Source organism: Mus caroli, unplaced genomic scaffold (genome assembly GCF_978045245.1).
Source record: "Mus caroli unplaced genomic scaffold, Mus_caroli_1 scaffold_7, whole genome shotgun sequence".
Classification (NCBI taxonomy): domain Eukaryota; kingdom Metazoa; phylum Chordata; class Mammalia; order Rodentia; family Muridae; genus Mus; species Mus caroli.
Genome location: NW_028227262.1, coordinates 6920762 through 6946840, shown reverse-complemented (window position 1 = coordinate 6946840; position 26079 = coordinate 6920762). Strand labels below are relative to the sequence as shown.

General features: G+C 41.7%; 1 protein-coding gene across 7 annotated transcripts in view; it reads right to left on the bottom strand.

Moving 5' to 3' along the window:
- Positions 1-26079, bottom strand: part of Abcc9 (ATP binding cassette subfamily C member 9) — a 112472-nt gene that overhangs the window by 46779 nt on the left and 39614 nt on the right. For 6 of the 7 annotated variants that reach the window (XM_029478465.2, XM_085839797.1, XM_029478466.2 and 3 more), the window contains exons 16-24: positions 21957-22061; positions 20111-20183; positions 16475-16580; positions 12032-12070; positions 10276-10377; positions 9891-9975; positions 8293-8373; positions 3632-3769; positions 3376-3501 (exon numbers count right to left, since the gene is read on the bottom strand). In XM_029478465.2, coding sequence (XP_029334325.1) covers positions 3376-3501; positions 3632-3769; positions 8293-8373; positions 9891-9975; positions 10276-10377; positions 12032-12070; positions 16475-16580; positions 20111-20183; positions 21957-22061 — 855 coding nt within the window. The remainder of the gene's footprint in view (positions 1-3375; positions 3502-3631; positions 3770-8292; positions 8374-9890; positions 9976-10275; positions 10378-12031; positions 12071-16474; positions 16581-20110; positions 20184-21956; positions 22062-26079) is intronic. The other variant, XM_029478467.2, reaches the window with a different exon arrangement.

The following is a 26079-nucleotide window of genomic DNA, read 5'->3' as shown; positions in this document are numbered from 1 at the left end:
AATTGTGTTAGCATTGGGCCTAAGTAAACAGGAATTCAGTTTCACTTACTCGGTGAAGATTTACCAGGCCTACCACAGTGAGAGAAGAGGAGTATCAAATGACACTCACATATCCAGGCAACCACATAATAATATGGTGCAGAGAAGAGCTGTTGCCACCACACTCAGAGTTTTCAGTCTTATTTGAATCAGCCAAACATGCAATCTCTTCCTCCACTTTAGCTTCCATCGTTAGCATGTGACAGTCCTTCACCCTTCCCCTAATTCACACCAACAGTTCTTTCTGAAGCCCGGAGCCAGGCCTTGACTGACATGTTGTCCCACATCCTTCTGCATTCATTTCGTTTGCTCTGTGTACATGGTCTAGGCTTCCTCAGCCTTGGCATGTGGGTTCACACATGCAGCAGCCAGAGTAGCATCTCCATGGGCCACCCATTTGCCTCAGCTGCGATAAACACAAATATCTCCCGGTGTGGCTAGATGTCTCCTAAGAAGCAGAGCTGGCCCTGGGGGAGGTAACACTCCCTCCTGGCATAAAACACTCAGTGTTTAAGTTTGCTGTTACTGTAGAACCAAGTTATTCCATGTGTGCAGGTGTGCCGGGGGGTGGGGAGGTGTGGGTGTAGGTGTGTGTATGTATGCAGGTGTGTATGCACAGATGTACATGTATGCAGGTTAGTGTGTGGGGATGCATGTGTATATGTGGGGGTGCAGGTGTTTCTATGTAGATGTGTAAGTGTGTGTGTGTAGGCATATGTGTGTGTCCAGATGTATATGTATGTAGGTGTGTGTGTGTGTTTAAGTGTAGGTGTGTATGTAAGCAGATGTGTGTGCACAGATGTGTATGTGTGCAGATGTGTGTGTGTATGTGTGTCTGTAGATGTGTATGTATGCAAGTGTGTGTGTCTGTGTGTGTGTACATTTCTATGCATTCATTGCAGTCCAGAGGTTATCACATGCTCCCCTCTATCCCTCTCTTCTTTATTTTTTGAGGCAGGGCCTTCCACTGAGCTTGGAACTCACCAGTTTGGTTAGACTGGCTGGATCCTCCTGTCTCTATCCCAGCTCTGGCCTGAGAGGCGCACTGTCATTCCTGGCTTTTACGTCCTGGGAGTCCGAAAAGAAAGCACTTTACCTCCTACACAGCCCTGTGGGAACCTTGCCCTTTCCAGGCAGGTGCTAAATTCAGTCTGGCATCTCTCGGGCTCCATCCCTCTTCCCTTTCACTATGGCCCTGCGCTAGCTGGTTCTCATGTCTGTGCTTGATGGAAACACTGTATCTGTCTTTGATTAGGAAGCCAGTGCTATCTAAAGTGATTACTTCATCTCTAAATACAACTGAATAGACTCTCTTCCTGGCTTGCTTAAAGGACATCACTATCCCACTCAACTAACTGTGTTTTCTCTCTCTGTGTTTTGTTTCCAGATCCTTCTTTCTAAAGTAAACAATAAATTGTCCTGCTCCTGAAACTAACATCGTATTATTTTACTCCTTCAGATCACTGAAAACAATGTTACTTGGAGCCACCTCTGGAAGCTGGTCCGGCTCCTCTCTGGACACCCACGGCATTGCACATTGTAACACATCCCCTAGCATCTTCACATTGTAACACATCCCGCATCTTCACTGGGAGGATTCTGATCTCTCTCATTCTCTGCATAGATTTTTCACGTTTGCTTTTCTTCCATGAGGGGGTTTGCTTTTGAGATCTTCAGAAAGTCACAGGACAGAAAAACGTTGATACCTGTGTGGCTTTTTGATCTTTTTTTCCTATGGAAGTGTATAATCTATTTTTATTTCTTAAAACACTACGATTTAATTTTCTGATTTAAAAAAGCTGGCTGATATACCTGCTTTATTTTTTAAAGTTCATTCCTGGCCACTGCACTAAATTCTGGACACATCCCAGTCTAAAACCCAAAGCCAAAGTTCTCAAAGATTTGAAAACTCAGTTTCCTACTCTTCTCCCAATCATGAATTGAACTGAATCTGGTTTCCAACTCTACTATTGTTCCACTTAATACGGCTTCAGTGTGGTGAGCTACACTGACCATGAATGCCAGTTTTAATACTATCTGTGCTGTCTCATCAGGACTGTTCCAGAGAACGCAGCAAGAGTAAGAATAGCCTTGTGGGGTCTGAAAAGGATAAAAAATATTATTATTTTCTTTTTTCTTTCTGTGAAGCTTCATCTACCCTCAGGCTATTCCAGACATACCAGTTGACTTAAGAGTTCTCAAAGCCACCTTGGCTTTTGTGTTCATGGTGATTGCCTGATTGTAGGTAACACATGAAAATGATCTTATCACGTGTGAGAAAGAAAGAGATATAAATCGGGAAAACAGTACACAGTAAGGATGTCTCAAGCCTCGATTACAATCCATTCTACTTATAAATGCAAATGTACTTCCAAATGGTTCAGAGCCAAAACAGACATAGAACTTCATCCAAAGAAAGGATAGCCCAGCCCATGGCCTGGGTAGGCAGTTCCATGGAGAAGATCACTTGCTGCTTAAACATGGGGGCCTGAGTCTCAATCTTAGCACCCACATAGAAAACCAGGAGTGTACATTCACACCTGTGACCCCAGAACTATAGGGAAGACATGGAGACAAGAAGATGTCTGTGATCAGCAGCCTATATCCAGGCTATGTGAGACCCTCTCTCTAGGGAATAAAGCAGAGAGTGACAGGAAATGTCACCCAGTATGCTCCTCCAGTCTCTACACATGCCCATGGGTATGCATGCCTAGTGCACACACACACACACACACACACACACACACACACACACATACACCATACATACTGTGGTGGTTTGTATATGGTTAGCCCAGGGAGTGGCACTATTAGGTGTAGCCCTGTTGGAGTAGGTATGGCCCTGTTGGAGTAGGTGTGTCACTGTGGGTATGGGCTTTGAGACCCTTATCCTCGCTGCCTGGAAGTCAGTATTCTGCTAGCAGTCTTCAGAAAAAGATGTAGAATTCTCAGCTCCTCCTACACCATGCCTACCTGGATACTGCCATGCTCCTACCTTGGAGATAATGCACTGAACCTCTGAACTTGTAAGCCAGCCCCAATTAAACATTCTCCTTTATAAGCCTCAACTTGGCCATGGTGTCTATTCTCAGCAGTAAAACTCTAACTAAGACACATACACACCAGATACACAATAAGTAAACAAACTAGCAAATAAATAAATAAATAAATAAATAAGATGTAGTAGGTTCAAAATGGCCTGCTCAGTAACCATATGCAAAGATGCAACCACCGTGGGCTTCCGATGAGGGCTGCAATAGAGCACCATGCACGTCATGAGGCACAGCTCTGCCTTGAAAGCATCCCTAGGAATTATACAGACACTCTAGCACTTACCTTTTCTAATTCTTGATCCTGTCGATTCATGAGGGTTTTCCAGTGTTCGTAAAGCTCCACGTCTTTGGTCTGAATGTCTTTCAAAGTTCCTTCCCTTAACACACTGCCGTCCTTCATGGCTATGATCTACGGAAAGAGCAAAGAGGCAGAGGCATAGCAAAGTCTGGAAGTCGGCTATGATTGAACTTTATCTCGGGAGGCATTCATAGCTCATGTCTGTAAGGTACGGCTGCGGCACAGACACGGGCAGTCTCACCCAGTCAGCGTGCGTCAGGTACTGCAGTTTGTGAGTCACAAGAACAACCGTCCTCTTGTCATCCTGGAGAAACTTCAGGATTCCTTCCTGCATCAAGTGATCGCTCAGGTGGATGTCCAGGGCAGAGAATGGGTCGTCCTAAGGCAGGGAGATATTGGAAGCGTGATGAGGGAGAACCAACTGAAAAATGGGAAAAAGAAACACCACCCAAGCTATTGGTGAAGAACTTAGTGTGCCCGGAACATGTCTGCCTTGCTAGCTTGATTTCTGTGCTATACTCCTGCTTCTTTATAATATGCAAACAGATATCTACATATGGACCCGAGGAAGAAGTGGCTGGATTCTCATCCCATCAGGTCTACACACTGCAGTACATTCTCACACACGCAGAAATGAGAACTCTGAGAGAATTTAGTACAGTCTTACTCTCTACACAGATAAGATGGACTGATTATGTAGACGGTGAAGTAAAGCAATTATGTTTAGAAGTTGGAGTCAGTTTATGTGCCTGGCCATCACGGAATAATATAATTAGCTCGATATTTATTCAGCATTCAATTACTCTCTGCTCAATAAACAGAAACAATAGCAATGGGTTTATTAAAGTATTTAAGAGCAAACTTGTGAAAAGTAAATATTAGTAAATTAATTAGTTGTTTTGTTTATACACCGTAGTTACAGATACATGGGTGAATTAATGAGCGTCCTTAAATGGTTTTTATATGAATACGTTTGGTAGCAGGGATAAGAATGCAGTTGCTTATTTCAACCATTTAAATACATAGATATTCTAGATAATGAAATATTTAACAAATGTCATTTCGTACGTATATGTGTATATACAAATATCTAACATATGTAGATATAAATGTCTGTTTTTATGTTATCTGAGTTTATGAATGTATTTTAGAAAGTAGTGAAATGAAATTGATTACTGGTAGAATTCCCCCCCCTCAAAATTTTATAATGTTGTAATGTTTCAAAATCTTTCTGAATCTCTGACTCGTGTTTATGAAACCAGTTGTTTCTAAGACATTTGCTAGCCAATCACTGGCTTTGGGAATTCAGATAACTATTATAGGGGATAGTTTTTTATTGCTTTTGACACAAATTCTGCTTCTGGGTCCTAAAAGACCTGAGGCATTTGTTGTTGTTGTTATTGTTGTTGTACAGACTAAACATCTATAGTCATTTTTACAGGAAATTTTTCATATGGAAAATGATACAAGTCAGAAACGAGATTTTTTTTTTAATAACTCAGGTCAATTTTCCACACAATTCTGAATTGTAATGCCAGAAGACAGCAATCAGAGTGCTGTACATGAGAGAGCTGAGATGCATTTATAACAGCCTCTCTCTCTTCCGGACTGTAAATTCATTTATAAAATGAGGAGGATGCTAAAGAGAGCAGTCAAAAATTTCATCAGACTGATGAGAAGTTCCAATAGCATAACGTCATGGTGTTTCCTTCAATCACATTAAAGTGCTGTCTTACTGTTAATGTCTTATAAGCACAGCAGTGGTAGACTGTCACTGTGTCTCTCTCTAAAGACAGCATCATGTCTCCCAGGACTCAAGGGAGATCACAGTGATTCAAACTCCCAGATTTTGTCAGCCAGGAGTTCAGGCAAGCCATCTCAGCTATTCAACAAGAAACCCAAGGCTTGTGTGGCCCATAGAATAAGTACAAAGCTAACTTGAGTAACTTGGCAATAGTTCGATCAAAATTAAAAGATTGAGGCTATATAGCTCAGTGGTAGAGCACTTACCTATCATGCACAAAGCCATGGGTTCAGTCCCAGGACTAGGAAAAACACAAGCTATGAAATCATGCCTTGGATCTATACTCCTGCTTTAGTAATTTGTATATGACCTTGGATAGGTCCCTCCTCCAAAGACATGGTGTTCTAATCAACAAAAGTCAGTATTAGCAGTAATTAAAAATTAAGTATTTAGTGTGTGGATTAAATGAACTAGCATGTGTACTATTCTGTGCTCAGATACACCATGGCTTTTAAAGGTATTGACTATGACTGTTACCACATACATGCCCTGGCTTGGTGCTGGGGCAACTTGGTGTTAGACTGACATGCAACCTTTTATACAACCTAATCTAACCACAATTGACATTTGATAGATTGAAAAGCATGCTTCATGATTCAATTCATTTAGTAACATGCTGAGAAGGTACTTTCTCAAAAAAAAAAAAAAAGCAAAAAACATTGTGAAGTGGTAAATTAAATGAAATTTCTATTTTTTCATTTTCAAGAGTATATTATTTGTTGGCTAGAGATATGGTGTGGTGTGGTGTGCATCCACTCTGTTCAATGCCTAACTCCTCAGGAAAAGAATATATTTGTATATCACTTCCATATCCATCTGCAGGCCCCTCTTTGGTGTTTTAGTTGTTGTTTGTTTTGGGGCAAAGTCCCTTCCACTCATGTCCAGGATGTACCAAACTCATACCAACCCTGCTCTTTGGTTTCCCAAGTTCTGGAATTATAAACATTAGTGGCTGTGTCTGATCTATCCAGTCTTGATAAGTATCTTTTATAGTCAATGAATTAATGCGTGTTCATTTGTTTTTAATCTGGTATTAAGGCTAGTATGAAAAAGTTTATTTAAAGCAAAAAAAAAAAAAAAACCATTCCAGTGATTGTATTATGATTGCATACAAATGAGATGCTTAAAGTTAAGGTAATGAACTTTTCTTCCTTGCTTCTCCAACCAGCACAAGAACTAGAACTCTGGACAACAGTGATAGATGAGGAGGAGGAGGAAGAGAAGAACGGAAGAAGGAAGCAAGGGAAGAATAGGAGGGAAGGCAGGAGAGAGGGAGGGAGGGAGGGAGGGAGGGAGGGAGGGAGGGAGGGAGGGAGGGAGGGAGGGAGGGAGGGAGGGAGGGAGGGAGGGAAGGAGGGCAGCGGTAAAGTAAGGGCTTATACCCTTACAGCAGGTCATAAAAGTCAAATCCTGTAGCATCGTGTTGAGAGCCCTTTGTGAATTTTTAAACTGTGGAAGTATAAGCTATTACCATTTTTGATGAATTACTAAATACACCAATAGCATTCTACTACTGCTAACTGTTGTTCAATTTTAGTTTGGAATGATGTATAATACTTAGACAATAAGGAACCCTACATGGAACCATGTTTGGTTTAACTGTCAAATTGGCATATTGTAATAATATTCACCTGGGAAGAAAACTTCAGGGGAGGGGGTTGTCTAGACGAGGTGGGCTTATGGGCAGTTCTGTAGGGAATTGTCTTGACAACATTAACTGGTATGGGACGACTCAGCCTACAAAGGGCATCACCATTCCCTATGTTAATCTTAGCAGGATTAACCTGAAAGAATTCCAATATATTGCTATTCTGCTCCTATCTCAAATGCATTCAAATTCAGCAGGAAACACTAAAATCAACTTGTATTTTGAAGTTCCAAGAGATACAAGGGAGTGAGCGTTTAAAGCCTCTCTGAGCGTATTTACAAATAAAAGTTAATAATATCACAGGAGAGGGACACATTTACACTCTCTGCTGGACTCTAAACTTCCCATTCTTTATATATGCTGCTGTTTTGGCTCCTACCTCTTGTAGAAACTGAACCGATAAAAATCACAACCAATGCAATTCACAAATTTTGTGAATACACAAAAACCACCTGAAGCCTCTTCAAGACACAGGTTCTATTCATGTTGAGCACAGATTGCCGCCATTTTAGAAATCACTGAGGTTAAGTTTGATCTACAGCCTGAACTGCACACCACGGAATGAAATATCTATTTAAATGGCCCCATGCCCACCAACATTCTACTCTCCAATCCTTATCACTTTGCCATGAACTGCAAAGGAGAAAATCCTGTCCAGTTATCCATGACCATCCATATTCCTACCATGATTCTCCTGGTCAGGAAACCCAGGTAAACCATTATCTCCAGGGGCTGGCACATTGTTTTGGAAGCTAAAGGTAATTACCACAAAGCTTGACAACCTGAGATGGATCCTTAGAATCCAGATGTTGAAAAAGAGAGAACAAATTTGACAATTTGTCCTCTGACCCCCACAGTGCACTACGGCAGGCAATAACTGTCTCCCCTTCCCACACAAAATGAATAAATAAATGCAATTAAATTTAAAATGATACTGCTCAGAACATCTCAGTGACAAAGCAGCAGCCTATATAAAGAATGGGAATGTTAGAGTTCCGTGGAGAGTGTAAATGTGTCCCTCCCCTGTAACATTGTTCATCTTTATTTGTAAATATGCTCATAGAGGCTTTAAACTTTAATTCCCCTGTATCTCTTGAAACTTCAAAATACAAGTTGATTTTAGAGTTTCCTGCTGAATTTGAATGCATTTGAGATAGAAGCAGAATAGTGATAGATTGGAATTCTTTCAGGTTACTCCTGCTAAGATTAACATAGGGGATGGATATGTCCATTGTAGGCTGAGTCTCCCATAGCAGTCTTATTGTAATTTCCTGAACCCCAACCTGGATCTACCAACTTTCCGTCTGTGAGCGTTCAACTCACTCTGCACTCTGCAATTCCACAAACGGAGCCAGCTTTCTTTCGGTTATCCAACCAGGCATTGTAAAGATCAATTTGTACAGACGGGAAAAAAATAAATATTAAATAAAATTAAAGTTCATATTCTTACCAAAAAGACGATGTTGGTGTTTTGGTAGAGTGCCCGTGCCACGCAGATTCTCTGCCTCTGACCCCCACTCAGGTTGATGCCCTGGAAAGGAAACAAGAGAAACACCCATTGTCACCAGCAAGAAGGGGCCTGGTGGTGATGACTACCTAGAAAATACAAGCATCTTTAAACTTTTTCAGCAACACTAGTGATCCTAATGTGAATGCTGGGTGTACGTCTGTAATTCCTGACTTCCTTTCACACTGACGAAAAGCTTTGCCATACAAGAGCACTAATAACCAACACTCTTAGCAAGTGCCAAGGACAAGCAATTTCAATTTTATTTATTTATTTACTATTTGCATTTTCTGTACTTTGACATATAGACCTCTTTCCATAGATTTAAATTTTATTTTTAATTATGTGTGCACATGTGTTCCTGTGTGCGCCTATGTGCACATGAGTGTAAGATGCCTGTGGTCAGAAGGAGTCATACGGCTTAGAGTTGGAGTTACAGGAGGGTGTAAGCTACATTATCTGGGTGGTCAGACCGAACTTGGGTCTCCTGTAAGTGCAGCAAATGTTCTCATCTGCTGAGCCATCTCTCCAGCTCTCAACGCACACCTCTGCAATTTGTATTATAAGTTATGCCAAATACATGCCATGATAATATTCCTTCATAGTCAAACACTAATGATAATTAATAATTGGCATTCACTTAGCACCTAGTATGTACCAAGCTTGTGTATGTGGCTTTTTTTTTTTTTACGGCTCTCTGTTCTTTATTCCTCGGAGCTTAGTAGATCAGGATTGCTCTCATTTTGCACATGCGGAAGCTACGCCTCAGAGACATGAAGCATGTCTTGAACAAGGCATGACGCTGCATCAGGACATGGTGGATAAGAAGGTAACCAATCATGGACAGCTGAAACGGACTGAGTGTGGGAAACTTTCTCAGTTCTTAGCCCATCGTTTCCTCAGCAGTACTGTACAGAGGACAACATCACCCTTGACACAATTTGTTATTACAGTAGATAACACGCACTAGCTCTTGGCTTTGCACAGCTTTGGACCTATAAGGGTTTCGATTTTTGTTAGTCATTACTGTGGTAAAGATGGCAGATCTAAATGCTTTCAGCTGTTCAGGATAGCTATCGCGTGATGTCAGCATGGAAATAAGGGGTGTGTAAAAGATAAACTATATGTTCACAAAATAAGTAGGTGTTGATGAGACTGAAAGAAATTGTCAGGAGCAATCTGAGTTTCCAAAGTAATTCAAGTCAGCAGGACCAGTAGGCAAGAGTATGCTTGGTCGATGCTGGCAGCGATGGTTCATTCTTCCCAACCCCCACCCGCCCCCACCAGCCCTGAGTGGCTAGCACAGTCACTAGCCCTGAGTGGCTAGCACAGTGTGACACACACAGTAGTATCTCAAGGGGTACATAAGGGAGGGATGGTGGTGTCAGAGGATGCCTGCCCTTATATTTTGGCATTTGTCACTGGGAGAACACGGAGTTCCTAAGCCCTCAGACTTCATTATGTTCTTCTGAGGATTAAAGACAAGCAGAAAACACTTCTCAGTTTGTGTGCATTGCTTAGTTTGACTATACACAGCTCACCCTCTCTCCGATTTCAGTTTGGTCTCCAAATGGTAGCAAATCAATGTCTGGCTGAAGAGAGCAGGCATCGGTGACAGCCTTGTACCTTTGGGAGAAATGGGATTCAGTGTCTTCTAGAATACAGATGTTCCCCCAAGTGTGTTATACACTCTGACCATAGTCACTCCCTTCCCTTGCTCTCTGCCCACTCCCCTCTTCTGTGTCCTTTTCCTGATCCTTTCCTCCCTCTGTTCCCTTCCCTCGCCTCCCTTCCCTTCCTCCCCCTTCTCACCCTCTTCTTCCCCCATTTAGTTTTGGGGCATCACCCCTCAATAAGTGAATTGGCTCCAAATTCATGGCTCACACATGGTTGTTTCAGTTGTAAAATCTATACATGCAAAGTTACCTCTGTCTGTTGAAAGGACTTCCAAACGTGATATTTTCCTCAACTGTGGCATTTAGGAGCCAAGGCTTCTGGGCAGCGTAAGCCACAGAATACCTGCTTCTGCTGTAAAGAGGACACACACAACCCGGATTACACAAAGGGCTGTGCTGAGTATTTCTGTATAACTAAGGAAAATGAGGCCTGAGAGGAAAGACACAGAGAAGACAACTAGAGAAGAAGGCAGAGCCACCATCCTTAGGACACGATTACTAAATAAGCCACTTCAATTATGGGGATCTGGATCTGATTAAAATGTCATGTGATAAGAAAAATTTGATTCTTCTGCGCTGAAGTGTTCAATGCTATAAACTGCTAAAAGAAAATTTCTTTTCTAAATTAAGATTAAAGGGTTATTAATAATTCACTCTCCTTGGTAGCCACAGATGTTTTGGTTTGTATTAAATTCACTTTATATAATAGTGGATTTTTTTATGGTGACCTTCAAGAGACGTGAATTGAAACTAGAATTAGAGCATCCGTTTGTGGCTTAGTCACATAGATATATTTTAAAGTCATAGGTAACGTATAAATATTTCAAAATGAAGAATGATATCTAGAGGAGTCTGCATCAATGTTAAAATAACATTTAAGTTCCATATTTCAAACATACAAAATATTTTTAAGGAGAGGAGTTGGGGGACGGGTGACCACGATCACAATAGGTTGTATAAAATTCTCAAATAACTAAGAAATGTCTTTAAGAGAAAGACACAAAGTAAAAAGTGATAAATTCCTTGACTCGTTTCTACTTCTTGAGCTTATGGATGTTATCAGATGCTTGTACTTAGACTTTAATTGGCAGTCATTTCAGAGTTCATGTGAGCTGAAGAACCAGGAGATGATGCGACCAGGCTGGGGAAGGGAGTGGATGAGCTTCAAAGTCAGATTTTCCATGGTTAGTTCATGATGTGTCAGTGATGATGAGATGATGGGATTGTAGTTAACAGAAAAGGAAGGTTAGCGGGGAAGAATTGAGAAAAGCTAAATGGTCACTGGGAAGCAGGGTATGTTGGGGCTTCAGAGGACATTAGAGTCTAGTGTGACAGTCATCTTTTAGATCACTACAGACACAGGAAAGCAGTGGTCCCCAAGTCTGGCGTGTCTGCCTGCCCTTCCCCTTACTCTGGGGACTGTCTTTGGATGCTGGGGATCTAACCCAGAGCTTCATTGAGATTTGGGCTTGAGTTTGGTTTGGCTTTGTTTCCTTTTGTTTTGTTAAAGCGTGGGCTCTCCCTTTCAGGGTTCTATCAAATAACATTGGAGGCTCAATTAATGCATGTTTTTATTTAATGAGTTCTCAAACTCCTTTACTAAATACAGTTTGATTTTTCAGCCAAACTAGAAAGGCATGAAATCCATTAAAACAGAAACAGTTGACACAATTTGTTTGCCAAATTAAATTTTTTTCTTTTCTTTTTTTCTTCTTCTGTCTTAGCTGAGACAGACTCTCACTGCAGCCTGGACTATCTGGAGCTCACTGTAGAAAGAAGAATGGCTTAGAAAGAAAGCCTATTCTCCTGCCTCAGGGTTTACAAACTGGATTGCAGGCATAAGCTTGACAAATTAATCCTTTTGTGAGCCACTGCTCTTGTAAATATTGTAGGCATGTTAAAAATGACTGCACACCATCACAATGAAGAGGGAAACTGGAGTGAGAGATTAAAGACTAAGGGAGGAAGTTATTCTTAGTAAACTCGGGTGAAAATGGAAATAATACCTTCGGGTTGCTTCAAAAGAAGGCTCAGATTCATTTACACTGTAAGTACGGCAAACAATGCTCATTAATGATGACAGGTAGCCACAGTGGACGTGTATGCAAACCAGGTATGCAATAAACATTCACCAGAAACACTCTTTCAATGTATTTCAAAGACAAACCACATAAGTAATTTTCTTCTTTCCTGTCTTCCTTGGTGGGGGCAGGAAATATGCCATCACTAAGCTTCCAGAGGATAGCAAGCCCGGACAGCTCCCACACAAGCTTCTGCTTCGTGTCACAGCTTGAACCCTATGTCCCGTTCTGCTCTGGAAACTTGAATCATTTCCCTAAAACACAGTTGCCTGCAGGTCTGTATTTCCTACTTCTCCCTATCATTAAATTTTTATTTTAATCTATTTAAATTTCTCATCCACTACCCTGAGAAAGGATCAGAAGAAATTCGTTGAGAATGTGAACATGGAAGACACTCAAAGCCCAGGTGTCTCACTCCCAGGATCATGTGAGAAATCTAGACATGCAACAGGTTCAAACTAAAACATCCGGACACAACGATGAAGTGGTGAGATCCATGGCAAAGTGGGATTGGACTAATTGCATGTAGTTATCCCTCCAATGTGACAGGAAAAAAGCATTGATGATCAATATTTTGTATTTGAATTTTGAAGCATTTAGGTTCCCCTGAAGTATATTATTTTGAAAGCTCTAGATTCAATAGCTTTACACAATTGATCTAATCCAAAAATAGCTATTTTACTTCAGGCAGTGTCCTATGCTTGTGTGTGTGTGTGTGTGTGTGTGTGTGTGTGTGTGTGTGTGTGTGTGTGTGTGAAAATGTATGTAATTACGTCCTCTAGTAATAAATTTGTCTTCGAACTGTTAAGAGTAAATTCCACAATTACACATTGCTAATGACATGCTAGCATGTTTAATGGAAGGAAAGAGCCATAATACCACTAAATACAAGACGAATAAAATAACAAACTAAAAAGTCCCTCAATAATTATCCCCCGATTTAAGTAACTAATAAACAGCAAGTACAAAAATATTCATTTCCCAGTTTTAGGTAGCAAGACATCTGACCTTAATGTTCTAGTAGTAACATTACTTAGGTCATCTGTGGAAGAAAAAGCACACGTGTTGGAGGTTAATGGTCCCGTTTGTATTCATCTGCATGGAAATGTCCATCACACAACTAATTGTGTCATCCCACAAGGAGATCTTGGAAACCACCAACTTATCCAAATAATGGTTGAATACATTCCTGCTATGTTCAATATCAATCAAAGTATTTATTGGAGCTGGAGAGATAACTCATTGGGTAAAGTCCTGGTAGCCAAGCCTGACAGACCTGAGTTCAAGCCCTGAGAGCCATGTGGTAGAAGGACAGAAGGAGGAGGTTAGAGACAACGGACGCAGGAGGGAAGTGCTTGTGATGGGGGGAAAACAGAGATTTTAGCATCAACTGCCTTCAGTTTGAGATACCTAGGGAATTTCCAAATGACCTTGGCCATGAAACAGAACTCAAAGCCCGAGGGAGGTCCAGAAAGCAAATAAAGACTTTGGAATGATTTCCTGTACTGACAAATGTGTTAGATAACAAAGTCCCAGTTTCCATTCCCTTATTACTTACCAAAAAAAAATCAGTAAATGATTCTGACAATCCTCATTTGTTTACAAGAGGACGAAAGACCAGGAGCAGAGAATGGAAACTGAAGTGTTGGGAAGATGTATGCTGAGATGGGTACTTCTGTAAATACAGAAGCAGAGGACAGAGAAAGCGGAATCCTGAATGTGAACAGACTAACTAAGGAAAAGAAATCTATGGCTGACTGGATGGTTGGATGGTTGGTTGGATGGTTGGTTAGTTAGTTTATTGGTTGGTTGGTTGGTTGGTTGGCTCAGTGGCTAACTGGCTGGCTGGTTAGCTGGTTGGTTAGTTGGTTGGTTGGATTAGGCTGCTTCTCAGACAAGGTCTCATTATACATCCCAGGCTAGCCTCAATGTCATGCTCCTTCTTCCTGATCATCCTGGGACATGGCACCACTGACATGAGCTACTGTGCCTTACTACATTCATAAGAGGAGAGACAGACCACAAGTTTTACTAGAAACTAAACAAGAAGGTCATCTGAGTATGGAAAATATGAGTACAGTATCAAGTGACCAGGAGGCAGAGTGAGGTAATGCCTAAAGGATGCCCAGTGCCTTTAAGGATGTCATGCTTTAAAATTAAATACCTTATGAGTTTGTATGTGGACATGTGCATGCCACGGTCTAAACTGTGTAAAAGTACATTCAAGGGTTACTGTCCAAACCTTAGCTTCATTCTTGACTTCTTTATCACCATTTTCCATCAATATACATTCTTTTTACAGAATAAGATGGAACATCCATGGTCTATACGCTTTGGAATGCAAAGAAACAACAAAATGTATCTTCACATTGCCATGTTGTTAATTTATTTTAAAAATTATAATAATCACAGAAGGTGATGCCCAGGATCAGATCGACTCAACCAGAGTGCCAGCCCAGAAGATCAGCATTCTGTGGAGGTGTGAGGAGACCTCGGGATTTCCCTCACCACCTCATATCCTCCCCATTTTTTTGATAAATCAATGTTAAATGAGAGCCAAGTAATTTGATGATGAGGGCACTGTCATATCATGTGACTTAGTCCAGTAGGATCTGCTTCTTCATTCAGAACAGAGGGTGAAAGTCGGAGGACAAACACCGCTTAGTATCTGACTGCAGTGATCAACACCAAACCGAGGGACAGTTCTATCCTGAGCTGTCCTCTGAGTGTGAGTGAACATGGCCACTGCCTTCTGATTTATCCAAGGCAGATAAAGCAGATGCCAAACTTTTCTGAGCTTTCTTTTCTTGCCAGTGATACTGCAAGCAAGAGTTCTAGGTCAAATTTCGCAGCCAAACCATTCTTTCTCATAATGCGTATTTCAAGCGCAGTGTATACTAAAGGACCCAGAAACAATATTTCCCCCAGAGAAACCTGGGTACATGAACAGCCGGCTGCACTATATGGGATGCATTCAAAACTGAGCCCTTGAGAGGGAGACTTCTCAACTTTGGTGCCACTGATGCACACAGCAGGAGGATGCTTGGTTTTAGGGCTTGACCATGCAGCTCAGACTGCTCAGCAGACACCTCTGACCTCTAGCAACCAGAAAACCAACAGCATAGTTCCCAAGTGTGCCTCCTGCCACTGCTATGCTCACCAGGGAAGAATCACAACTAGACATGAACTCCTAGACAGAACTCTTATTCATTTGACAAATGTTACAACCATTCCTTCATATACTGCCTAGGAGGACTCAACTAGGTAGGCCAAACTAACTTAACCTAGTTTGGTCTTCAGTACTCAGTTCTGTAGTAGAATAGCCCCACATCACTTCATTAGGCAATGTGTTTTAAAGACCCCCCCCCTGCCTCCGTTCCCTGAATGAGTGACCTCTCTTAGTGTCAGCTGAGGTGTTTGCCCCTTACAAACCCTTCTTTTAGCACTTGAAGAGCACCAGGCTAGGTGCCTTCCTCTTCACGCCTTCTAAGCAGCACATGAGTGCATTTTCTTGAAACCTTTAGTGAGTGGTTTACATTAGATGTGGAGAGAAATTGTTGATTTTCAGCCCCTTACAAAGACTTTAGACAGATCATTTGATATTGGTTTCCCGAACACCGAACCCTTGTTGATCTGTTTACATTTAAGCTTTATAAATAGTGTGAATTTTCCATAACTTATTTTATGGCAGAATGAATTTTGAGTGTCCCCCGTTTACATTTAAAGCTGTGTCTTCACCACCTCACCTTTCACCTTAGCACTATTTTATACAACCATAAACCATCACAGCGGATTATTTTATAACTTTCTGACATTTGAGGTTTCTATTGGGTTTTGGTATTTCTCCGACTTATGTTTTTATGCCACACATATTTTAGAGATTCTTGGTTTGTGATATGGAGAATTATTGTGGTCGTCTCTTGAAGGTTTGTAGCTGTGTGGAGAAACAAATTTAAAACACTTTCCTACATAGTGCCAACTGTCAACTTGCCTAGAGTCCCCTGAGAAAGGAATTCTCTCAATTAAAAGATTATCTAGATCAGACTGATCTATGGGCATGTCTGTGGAAGACTGTCTTCATTGTTAATTATTAGAGGTAGACCCAACCCACTGTGGGTGGCACCTTCTCCTGAGCATGTAGCTCTGGGCTGTATAGGAGAGCTAGCTAAGTGTGAGCTAGGTGAACCAGCAAGCAGCATTCCTCTGTGGTTTCTGCTACAAGTTCCTCCTTGATTTCTCCCCTGACTTCCCTCACTGGTGGGTAGCAACTCAGACATGTAAGCCAAACCAGCCCTTCCCTCCCTCCCCTAGTTGCTTCTGCTGAGCATTTATCACAACAGGAGAGGAAAACAGAACGAACACACTTACTTGTTCCAGTAAACTTTTCCTTCCAGGGTCTGCATCTCACCAAGGATGGCAAGGAGAAGAGATGATTTTCCACAACCCACTTGGCCTACAATCATGGTGAGCTGACCTAAAGACACAAAGCAGGGGACAGGAAGAATTCACTTAGCTACACCAAACCAAAACTCAGCCCTGGGGGCACCCTGGGAACACAGACAGCTGGGAAGGTTGGTACAAGCTCAAGGCCAGCCTGGTCTACATCGAATGTTCTGGGACATCAGAAACCACATAGCAAGATGCTGTCTCAAGCACTAAAAGCAAAACAAAAAAAGAAAAGAAATCACCGAAATAAATAACAACATAAGTTAAAAAAAAAAAACTAGATGCAATTTGTACACATTTAGACAGGTCTAATGTTTTGATCCCTAGACCTGTTTGATTTCAAGCAGTGAAGTAAATATACCAACCCTGTCTTTTTGCAAAAGAAAAAGTAAAACATATGGGTCTTGACTTATTATTTTAACTTTTCTTGAAGAAGATCATGTGTGGCCTAGGCTATTCTCAGACTTGCTATAAATTTCTGATGCTTCTGCCAACTGGGCTGCACTGCAGAGTCTTGCTTCATTGCTTTGTAAATGGAAAATTTCTCATCTAACTAAAGAATGAAAGAAGTAACTTCTTAAACCATCCTCATTAGTTTTAACTTTCACCATTAAATTCACACAATAAAAGGTCAATTATGGCAAACATTGGTAGCTGGGATGAAAGTGATTTGTGTTGTCATTAGGACTCTACGTTCCCGCATTGACCTCCAGGTGTGATAGAAAATGCTCAAGCTACTGACTGTTACACCAGGTTGAGTGAATATTTTTATTCAGTTATTCAATCATTTTAAATAAAATTATTGTGATCATCCCTACATATCTTGGTTTGTTTGTTTTTTTTTAGGTGCTATTATAAATGCTATTGTTTTTTTAATTTCCCTCTTGGTTTGTTTGCTGTTAGCACATCAAAATACAGAAATAAGGTTTAAGTAAGGGAAAAGAGCTTCACTCTAAAAACTACAGAACAGCATGCATGTCAGATGCATGTCAGAGATCAGAGTGGTAAATGGAAATGCACGTTAGGGTTATGTGTTTGGTAAGCTGACACTATTAAATGTTCACACTTCCCAACATAATCTACAGATTGAATGTAACCTTCCTCAACATCCTATGATAAAATGTATTACTAAGAACACATTACAGAGCCTCACTGTTCTCTGTGGTAGTGACACTTCGGGCAATGACAGAATGAAAGAGAGAACCCAGAACTAAACCCTCATGTATAGTTACCTAATCCGCCATACAAGTTTTAAGACCCCATGGTAGGGAAGGAACAGGTGACGACATGCAAACTGAATGTCCACCTGGGAAAGAGTGGGATTCATTCGACTGCTAGGGTCCACAGCGCCCCAAAGCCATCTCACAGTGACATAAAGACCTAACAGACTGGAAACTTCAAAACCCTTGAAGGTAGTACAGGAGAAGACATTCTTCATATTGATCTTGGCAACAAATTTTGCATTTTAAATGGAAACAAAGTTCAATTTTAAAAAAAACAGCAAGATGGGAATACTTCAGCATATCAACAGCACAGCAAAAAAAAAAAAGAGGAACAGAGGAAAAATGGCATAAAACACTCACAAACCTTCTATCTGATAAACTATTAATCCTCCAAACATGCAAGAATTCCATACAACTCAATAGCAGAAAAATAGAACATGAGCATTGAGTATGAAATCAGTATGAAGGTGACTCAAATATTCCAACCAGAGTTACCACATGGTCGATTAAAATTATCTCTGAGCATCTGCGCAAAACAACTAAAATTCAGAGAGAAAAAGATGCTTCTGCTCCCATAGTCACTGAAGCATGTGACAGGAACAATCCAATGTCCGCTGATGGTAAGAGAACAGGCAGCAGGCATGGAAGGCTCATGTATGAAAGAAAGAAATCCTACTGTTTTCAATAGAGATGTACCTTGAGGGATTACGCTAAGTAGCACAGACCAAGAAGAGAAAATGCTACAAGAGTGTATTATTGTGAGTTACAATACTCAAACACATAGAAACAGAAATAGGGAAGGCTGTGGCTGTGGATAGAGGATGTTTGTGGGGAGGGGGGGTTGCTGCTTAGTGGATAAAACATTTCCAAGATGCTTTGACGCCTGCGCAACAGAGTATCTATATTTACTTCCGTATCTGGCAGGATAGTTCACAGTATGCACTTCCCACAAAAATGTATAAACTAAAAAAACTGATAAATTAAAAGAAACTTTTAAAAATGGCTGTATCTTAAGAGCTACTGCTAGGCTGGACCCAAACTCTTGAAGGAGACAGAAAGACTATAGTAGACATAGGTGCTGGACATCTTCAAGGATCTGTGTTCTAGGCACAATGGGGTAGTGTTATATAGGAACCCACAGGGGTTATAACAGCATGCACACAATCTGCACAAAATGCAAGCTTGACAGAAGTCCACGCAATGGGTGGGGAGGTGGACATGAAATCGCACGAGCTGCTGGGGGGCTGGTGACATTTAACTGCTGGGAGAGGAGGTGTCAGATGTATTTACTGGTGTGACCCCTGGTACACCAACCAGGGCAGGTCCCTCTCCCAAAGTAGTGGAACAACAGACACCACTGTATTTGCTGAGTTTAAAAATAGAAATTATTTCCCTAACTCAGTTAGGAGAATAAGCACGTGGGGGTGGGGGTGGGAAATGGAGGTGAAAATGGTCAAAGTATAAAATCCTGAAAAGAATTAATAAAAATATTATTGTAAAGAAATTCAAACTGAATTACTAAATAGATACAGTTGCCATAGACTAGTTGCATCTCAATAAAACTGTAAGGTAAGAAAATTAATAGGCAAGTAAAATAATCAGATGGGTGATCCTGGAGTACTTGCAAATACCATCAGTATTTTTCAGGGCCTTAGATGTTTTCACAAATAGCCTTTCTTCAAGGTTGCTCTTAAACACGAGAAACCGACAGCCCCAATTTCTTAAGTATCACAAATCACCAAGTGAATGGGAAATAACTTGTCCAAAGACACACATTTTTAATGACAGCACCGTTTTATAATTTTTCGTTTCCAGTGATACAGTTGCCTTATGAGGAACCTGTTGTATATTAGTAATATAAACTTCGGGTTACATCTTTAGAAACTCCTGTAATGGGGCAGGAGAGATGGGGTTACAGAGACCAGAGTTCAGAACACCAGAGACCAGTAAGTGCCAGATGGGCTTGTAATCAGCCCTGGGAGATGGAGACTGGGCATTCCCAGAGGAAGCTGGCAAGCCAGACTAATCATATCACTGAGCTCTGAGTTTAACTGAGACCCTAGTTCACTGAATAAAGTGGAAGATAGACTGAGAAAGATTCCAGGCCTCAACCTCAGGCCTCCACATACATACAACATTCGCCCCCTCCCCCAGACACACAGACACAAACATGCAATGATGCATCATTGCACACACACACACACACACACACACACACACACACACACACACACAAGATATGGACACTAAATAAGCATAAATAAAGCTTTTTTCATTGTTTGTTATACTGAATTATCTTGGTAGAACACAGCAATGCTTAAGTCATGAGCCTTACCTGTTGGGATTCGAATGTCAATATTGGACAATGTAGCTAAACCAGTGCCCCATGAGAAGTATCCATTTGTCACCTAGAAAGTAAGAACACGGGAGCTCAGTGAGACACATGGCACTAGCAAATAACCAGAGGGCAGCTCCTTTCAGAAGTTTAAAACTGTAACACAGAATACAGCCTAGTGATAGAGCCTAAGTTCTAGGTGTTTGGTGAGGTGGATGTGAGGCTGGAGAGATGGCTCAGCAGTCCAGTGTTGGCTGTTCTCTCTGACAGCTTCTGCGCTCAGTTCCCAGCATCTACACCAGGTGCCTCCCAACCAGCTGTAACCTCAGCTCAGGAAGGATGTCCTCTTCTAGCCTCTGCCAACACACACACACACACACACACATGCACACACACACACACACGGAACACATAAACTCACTTAGGCACATACACATAAAAATAACAATGCATACAACATACATCTTTCTTAATAAAAAAAAAGGGAATTCTATTTACTTCTCACATACCAGACATTGAATAGCCACCCTTAAACAAGTATGCACACTTCTCACAGGCCAGACATTGACCCCACTGCCGTGGACTGGCCTGGAAAGTGCAGGGGACCTGGATAAGGAGACTTCCAAAAGGGGAACATTCTAGGACCCTGGTCCTCTGATGGCCAGCTCTGTTCCAGAGCCTGCTTGCCTTTGGCTTCTCCCTGGGATTTGTCCCAGCCATCCATCCATCTACAGCTGTACTCCCAAGGCCGCCACTTCTACTTGAGTTCTACTTAAACACAAGAGGCTGCAAAAAGTATAAAATAAAACTCTGAAATTGTATGAGGTGCACCAGGGACCAGGAGAAGCTGATGGAGCCATACAGTACCCATATTCGTGTTGGTACCAATTTCCTTGCAGATGAAACATTCTGTCCTGCAGGAAGCTTGTCAAGGCTCAAGAACTCCACAATGGAGACCCCCTTAAGGTTTAATCAATAAGCAATGCCCAAGTATCAAGAAGTATCTGAAATGCTCAAGATTCACAATGCCTATTGATCCCTCACAATGTATAATCAGTAAAGGCTGAGGAGGAAACTCCCTGACCTGTCAAGCTCCCTATAATTTATGCAGAGAGGTCCTGAGTTCCAGCTCTCCTGAGCTATCACCCATTCTGGGATGGATGTAGCTGTTTGGAGTCATCCATGTTCCTACAGATAACCCCTCACCCACATTCCTGTAAGCAACTTCAATAGACTCATTGGTTCACCATGTTGTACTTTAATGGTATCGTTATGTTAGTTTCCTATCTGTAGTGAGCACACATTTGTTCAGACCCTCCTAGAAATAGCATCATGGAACAACTATTTTCCTTTAAAAAAATAGATCTATAATACTGGTATTTTCTGTGGATTGGTTTATGTGTGAGAGCAGATTTAATGGTAGTTTCTGGTGGATTTCTGGTAGAAAGAAATGTTCTTTTCTGGGTACCAAGTATAAGGATGAAACAGAACCAGGTTCAAGAAGTGAAGGAAAGAATGATAAACTCAGCTGGGTGGTGGCAGTTCATGGTTTAATCCCAGCACTCAGGAGGCAGAGGCAGAGGCATCTGTGAGTTTGAGGCCAGCCTGGTCTACAGAGTGAGTTTCAGGACAGCCAGAGAAACTTTGTCTCAAAGGAAAAAACAAAAACCAAAAACAGAAACAAAAACAAAAGGAAGATAAACTCACCTGAGTACACTTTAAAGACTGTCAAGGCTGTGGTCACAGCAAAGAGACTCAAGATCCACATTTGGACACGTTTGCAGGCCTCAGCCTACAGAGTAACATACACGCTCCCAGTCAAATAAGAACCTAAGAGATGGCTAACCTTTATGGCAATGTCTTCTGTCTCAGTGGGCCGGAGGCGCCGTGCTTGTTCGTAGTTGTCCAGGTGGTACCTTCCAGGCTGCTTCCTGTTTATTGGTTTTGATTGCTGGGTTCCAAATAGAAGAGGGCAGAAGTTGAGCCATTATAAAAACATTGACATTTTACCAAACGTTCGCCGGTATTGCTATTTCACTTCAAGTCCAAGAAAAACAAACAAAGAGAATGTCAAATTTTAGTCTGTTCTAGGCTTCTCCACCAGAGCAAGTAGTGAAAGATGTCGAGCTGAAAATTTAAAGCTAACTAATGGACGTCTTGGGAAAATGAAAAGATGAAGATGTAAATGGTGGTGGGGAGGGTGTTGATTGCTGGTACTTGCGGGCTTCAGCTCAGCCCAGAAAACCTGAGCCCCTGCCTCAGAGAATAGGCAGAGAGTGAGAGAGGACACACATGCCTTCACCAAGCACCTCTGTATACATAGGCTTGTCACCAACCTCACCACTCACACACACACACACACACACACACACAGAGAGAGAGAGAGAGAGAGAGAGAGAGAGAGAGAGAGAGAGGCAGGCACACGCCTTCATACATATGCGTCTACATACACACACACAAATACTAGAGAGACAGCTCAGTGGTTAAGAATGCTGGCTGTTCTTCCAGAGGCCCTGGGTTCCTCGCACCCACATGGAGGTTACAACTGACTGTAACCCCAGCCCTCTTCTGGCCTATGTGGGCACTGCACATACATGCTACACAGACATGCATGCAAGCAAAACACCTAGACACTCAAAAAGGATTTTTAAAAAAAATTTAGAATAAAAAAACTCAAAAATTGTCTATATACTTAGCAGTAAATTACTTCCTTTAAAATAATTATCTGTCTCATTTAAATACCCTGTAGAGGCGAGTAAGGTTAAATTGTAACCATTTAAAACTGTTAATTTAACAAGAAAAGCAAGTGATTCTAGAAGTATGAAACTGTTAAAAAAATATTTTTGTCTATAATTTCAAGTTTAACATGTTTTTAAAATATCACTTTTGTAAGAACTAGCAATGTCTGAAAATAATCCAGATGAGGTACTGCCTTTCCAACTCCCATTAACTGATATCCCCCCCCCCAAAAAATATCAACCATCAAACAGAGCATTACCAAGGCCTCATGCAAGAAACACAGCCCAAAATCTCAGTAAGCAAGCTGACAGAAAAGACCCAGCCGAGGCTAGTCCAGCTGGGAAACACTGTGCACACATACATATCTGGCATGAAAGGATGAGGAGTTGTGTGTGTGTGTGCGGTGATGAGATGCTAAGTCAGTTGTCTGCCCTCCCCTCAGCCCTCACAGAGAATCCTGGAAACAGTGCATGAAATATTCTCAAATTACCACAACTCTTTAGGGTGGATCTCTCTTGCACACAGAGTAGATCTGTACTTATATTCTAGCATTCTTGTCTTCTGGGGTCCTGACTACTGTACTAGTGTCACCCCAGAGGCTCCGAAGAGTGACTTCATGCTCTTCATGAAACCAGGGCAATGTTAGGAAGACGCGTGTGTTGACAGAGACTTGAGTCACAGCTCCAGCGATGTAATCTGAAGACCCTTTGGCTCTGGAACAAAACCAATTCTCTGTGGTGGTTCTACAGCCAAAACCACTCAACTCTAAGCTCTCACAGGACAGATAGCATCCCAAGTGCTCTCAAGGAGGAGTTTCCACTGGTATTGTTTCAAGCACACGGCATTTTAAAAAGCTTGTCATTTGTGGTTTGGGCTGTCCACACTGATGAATGACCCTGGAAGACACCAGAAGTCCAGACTGGATTCAATAACTGAAGATATTGGACATGACTGAAGGAGATTCCTTTTTTCTTCCAAAAATCTTTTTGCAGCATAATTTTACTCTCCGCCCTCATCGCATACAGAAAATAACTCTTCAGATACCTCCAACTGCATGAACCTGACCTCTGCTTTCTTCGAGGTCGTCTTGCTCTGCTCACTCTGCCTCCCTGGAAGATGGTCTACTGTGTTCTCTGAGAGATGGAAGATCATCAAAAGCATGAGGGGCTGGTTATAATCAAAGATTTGACTTTCTTTTTCTTTAAAAATATAAGCATTCTTGAATGCAATTTTAAAGGTTTGATTTTTATTTGTGCATACATGTATGCGTGTGTGAGTGTGTGCATTCGTGTGTTTGTGCATGCATGTGTTCAGCTGTGTGTGTGTGTGCCCACAGAGGTAGAAGGGGAGAGAAGGAGGGAGGGAGGGAGGGAGGGAGAGAGAGAGAGAGAGAGAGAGAGAGAGAGAGAGAGAGAGAGAGAGAGAGAGAGAGAGAGAGAATCAATGCCCTGGAGCTGGAATTCCAAGTGATTGTGAACTGTCCCACTTGGGTGCTAGGAATCAAACTCAAACTCTATGCAAGAACAGCAACTATTTTTATTGACTAAGTTGCCTCTCCAACCCCAACAGATTTCCTGTGTGTCCCACACAAGTATCCAACCCATGGCCTCAGCACGATAAGCTCTCTGCTCTGACCTAAAGTAGCCAGCCAGCCAGCCATGTGTGTTTGCATTTTTGTACATCCCCACTCCAAGCATCCTTTGTAGGCCCTGCTATGACAGTGTAGACAGCACACATGAATTATTTCTCAGACAATAACCACACCTGTTCAGTGAAACAACCAAAAAGAAGATAAACACAAACACAGTACATCGAGAAGTAGCCAAGCACCTGGCTTAACTGCTGTTAGCAGTTTTAACCACAATATGAAGAAAACTTTATCTTAGATGGATTTCTGCAAAGTCTCTCTGGGTTTCACTTGGCTCCACTGAGGAGGCTGCCTGTGTACTTTTTGATGAGTCTTGCAAGTGTTAAATGTATGTACGTCATTTTCAAGCAATTACAAAAGTGACTAATACTTACTATATGATGCATTTTGGAATAACATCTACTGACTTTCCTCTTTTTTTTTTTTTTTTTTTTTTTTTTTTTTTTTTTTTTTTTTTTTTTTTTTTGAGACAGGGTTTCTCTGTGTAGCCCTGGCTGTCCTGAAGCTCACTTTGTAGACCAGGCTGGCCTCAAACTCAGAAATCCGCCTGCCTCTGCCTCCCGAGTGCTGGGATTAAAGGAGTGCGCCACCACACCCGGCTCCTGACTTTACTCTTAAGAGTACATTGCTTTTTAAAGGGTTGCTTCAGAAATTTTCAGACACACCTTCCCTGAAAGTGGTTTATATCCATTAGCTTACTTAGTGTATGTGTATGTGTTTGTGTTTGTGCACGTGGAGACAGGTTATCAACATCAGGTACTATCTCTCACTGTTTTCCACTTACGATTTGAGACAGGGTCTCTCATAGCACCCGGAGTCGACCAGCTCAGGTAGACTATCTGCTAGCAAAACCCAGGGATTCTCTTAGTTCTGCATCCCCAGACCTGGGATTGCAAGCACACACTATCACACCCAGATTTACATGTAGATGCTTGGGGTATAAATGAAGGTCCTTAAACTTATGTGGCAATCACTTCACCAAACGAGCTACCTCCATAACCGAAGACAGGTTTCAGCCAGTCCCGTTGACGTAAAGTGATAGCCTATGTTTCCTAAATATTCAGCTCCAGTGCTGGTGTTTCTTCTTGGGTCACAATAAGTGTTGTAAAAACATCGACTGCAAAATGCACACCTCTTGATGTCGCCCTAACATTAACCACCTCCTTAGGCAGCTCGGTTTCAGTGAATGACTCCACTGTCTACCAGCAGTCAGCCAATCAAAAGGCAGCCATCCACAGTCAGCCAATCAAAAGGCAGCCATCCACAGTCAGCCAATCAAAAGGCAGCCATCCACAGTCAGCCAGTCAAAAGGCAGCCATCCTTGAGTCTTCTTTCTTCCTTGTTGCCAAGCAATCTTTCAACACGTTTTTCTTAACTGAACATAAAAAAGACGCAGAGGGATCTGGAGATGTGCTTAGAATGAATGAGGTACTAGTTAATCCTTGAATCCTTAAGCAACACATACACACAGAGAGACAGACAGAGAGACAAAGGCAGAGACAGAGAGACAAAAACAGACAGAGAAACAAAGACAGAGACAGAGATACAAAAACAGAGACAGAGAGACAGAGACAGAGGCAGG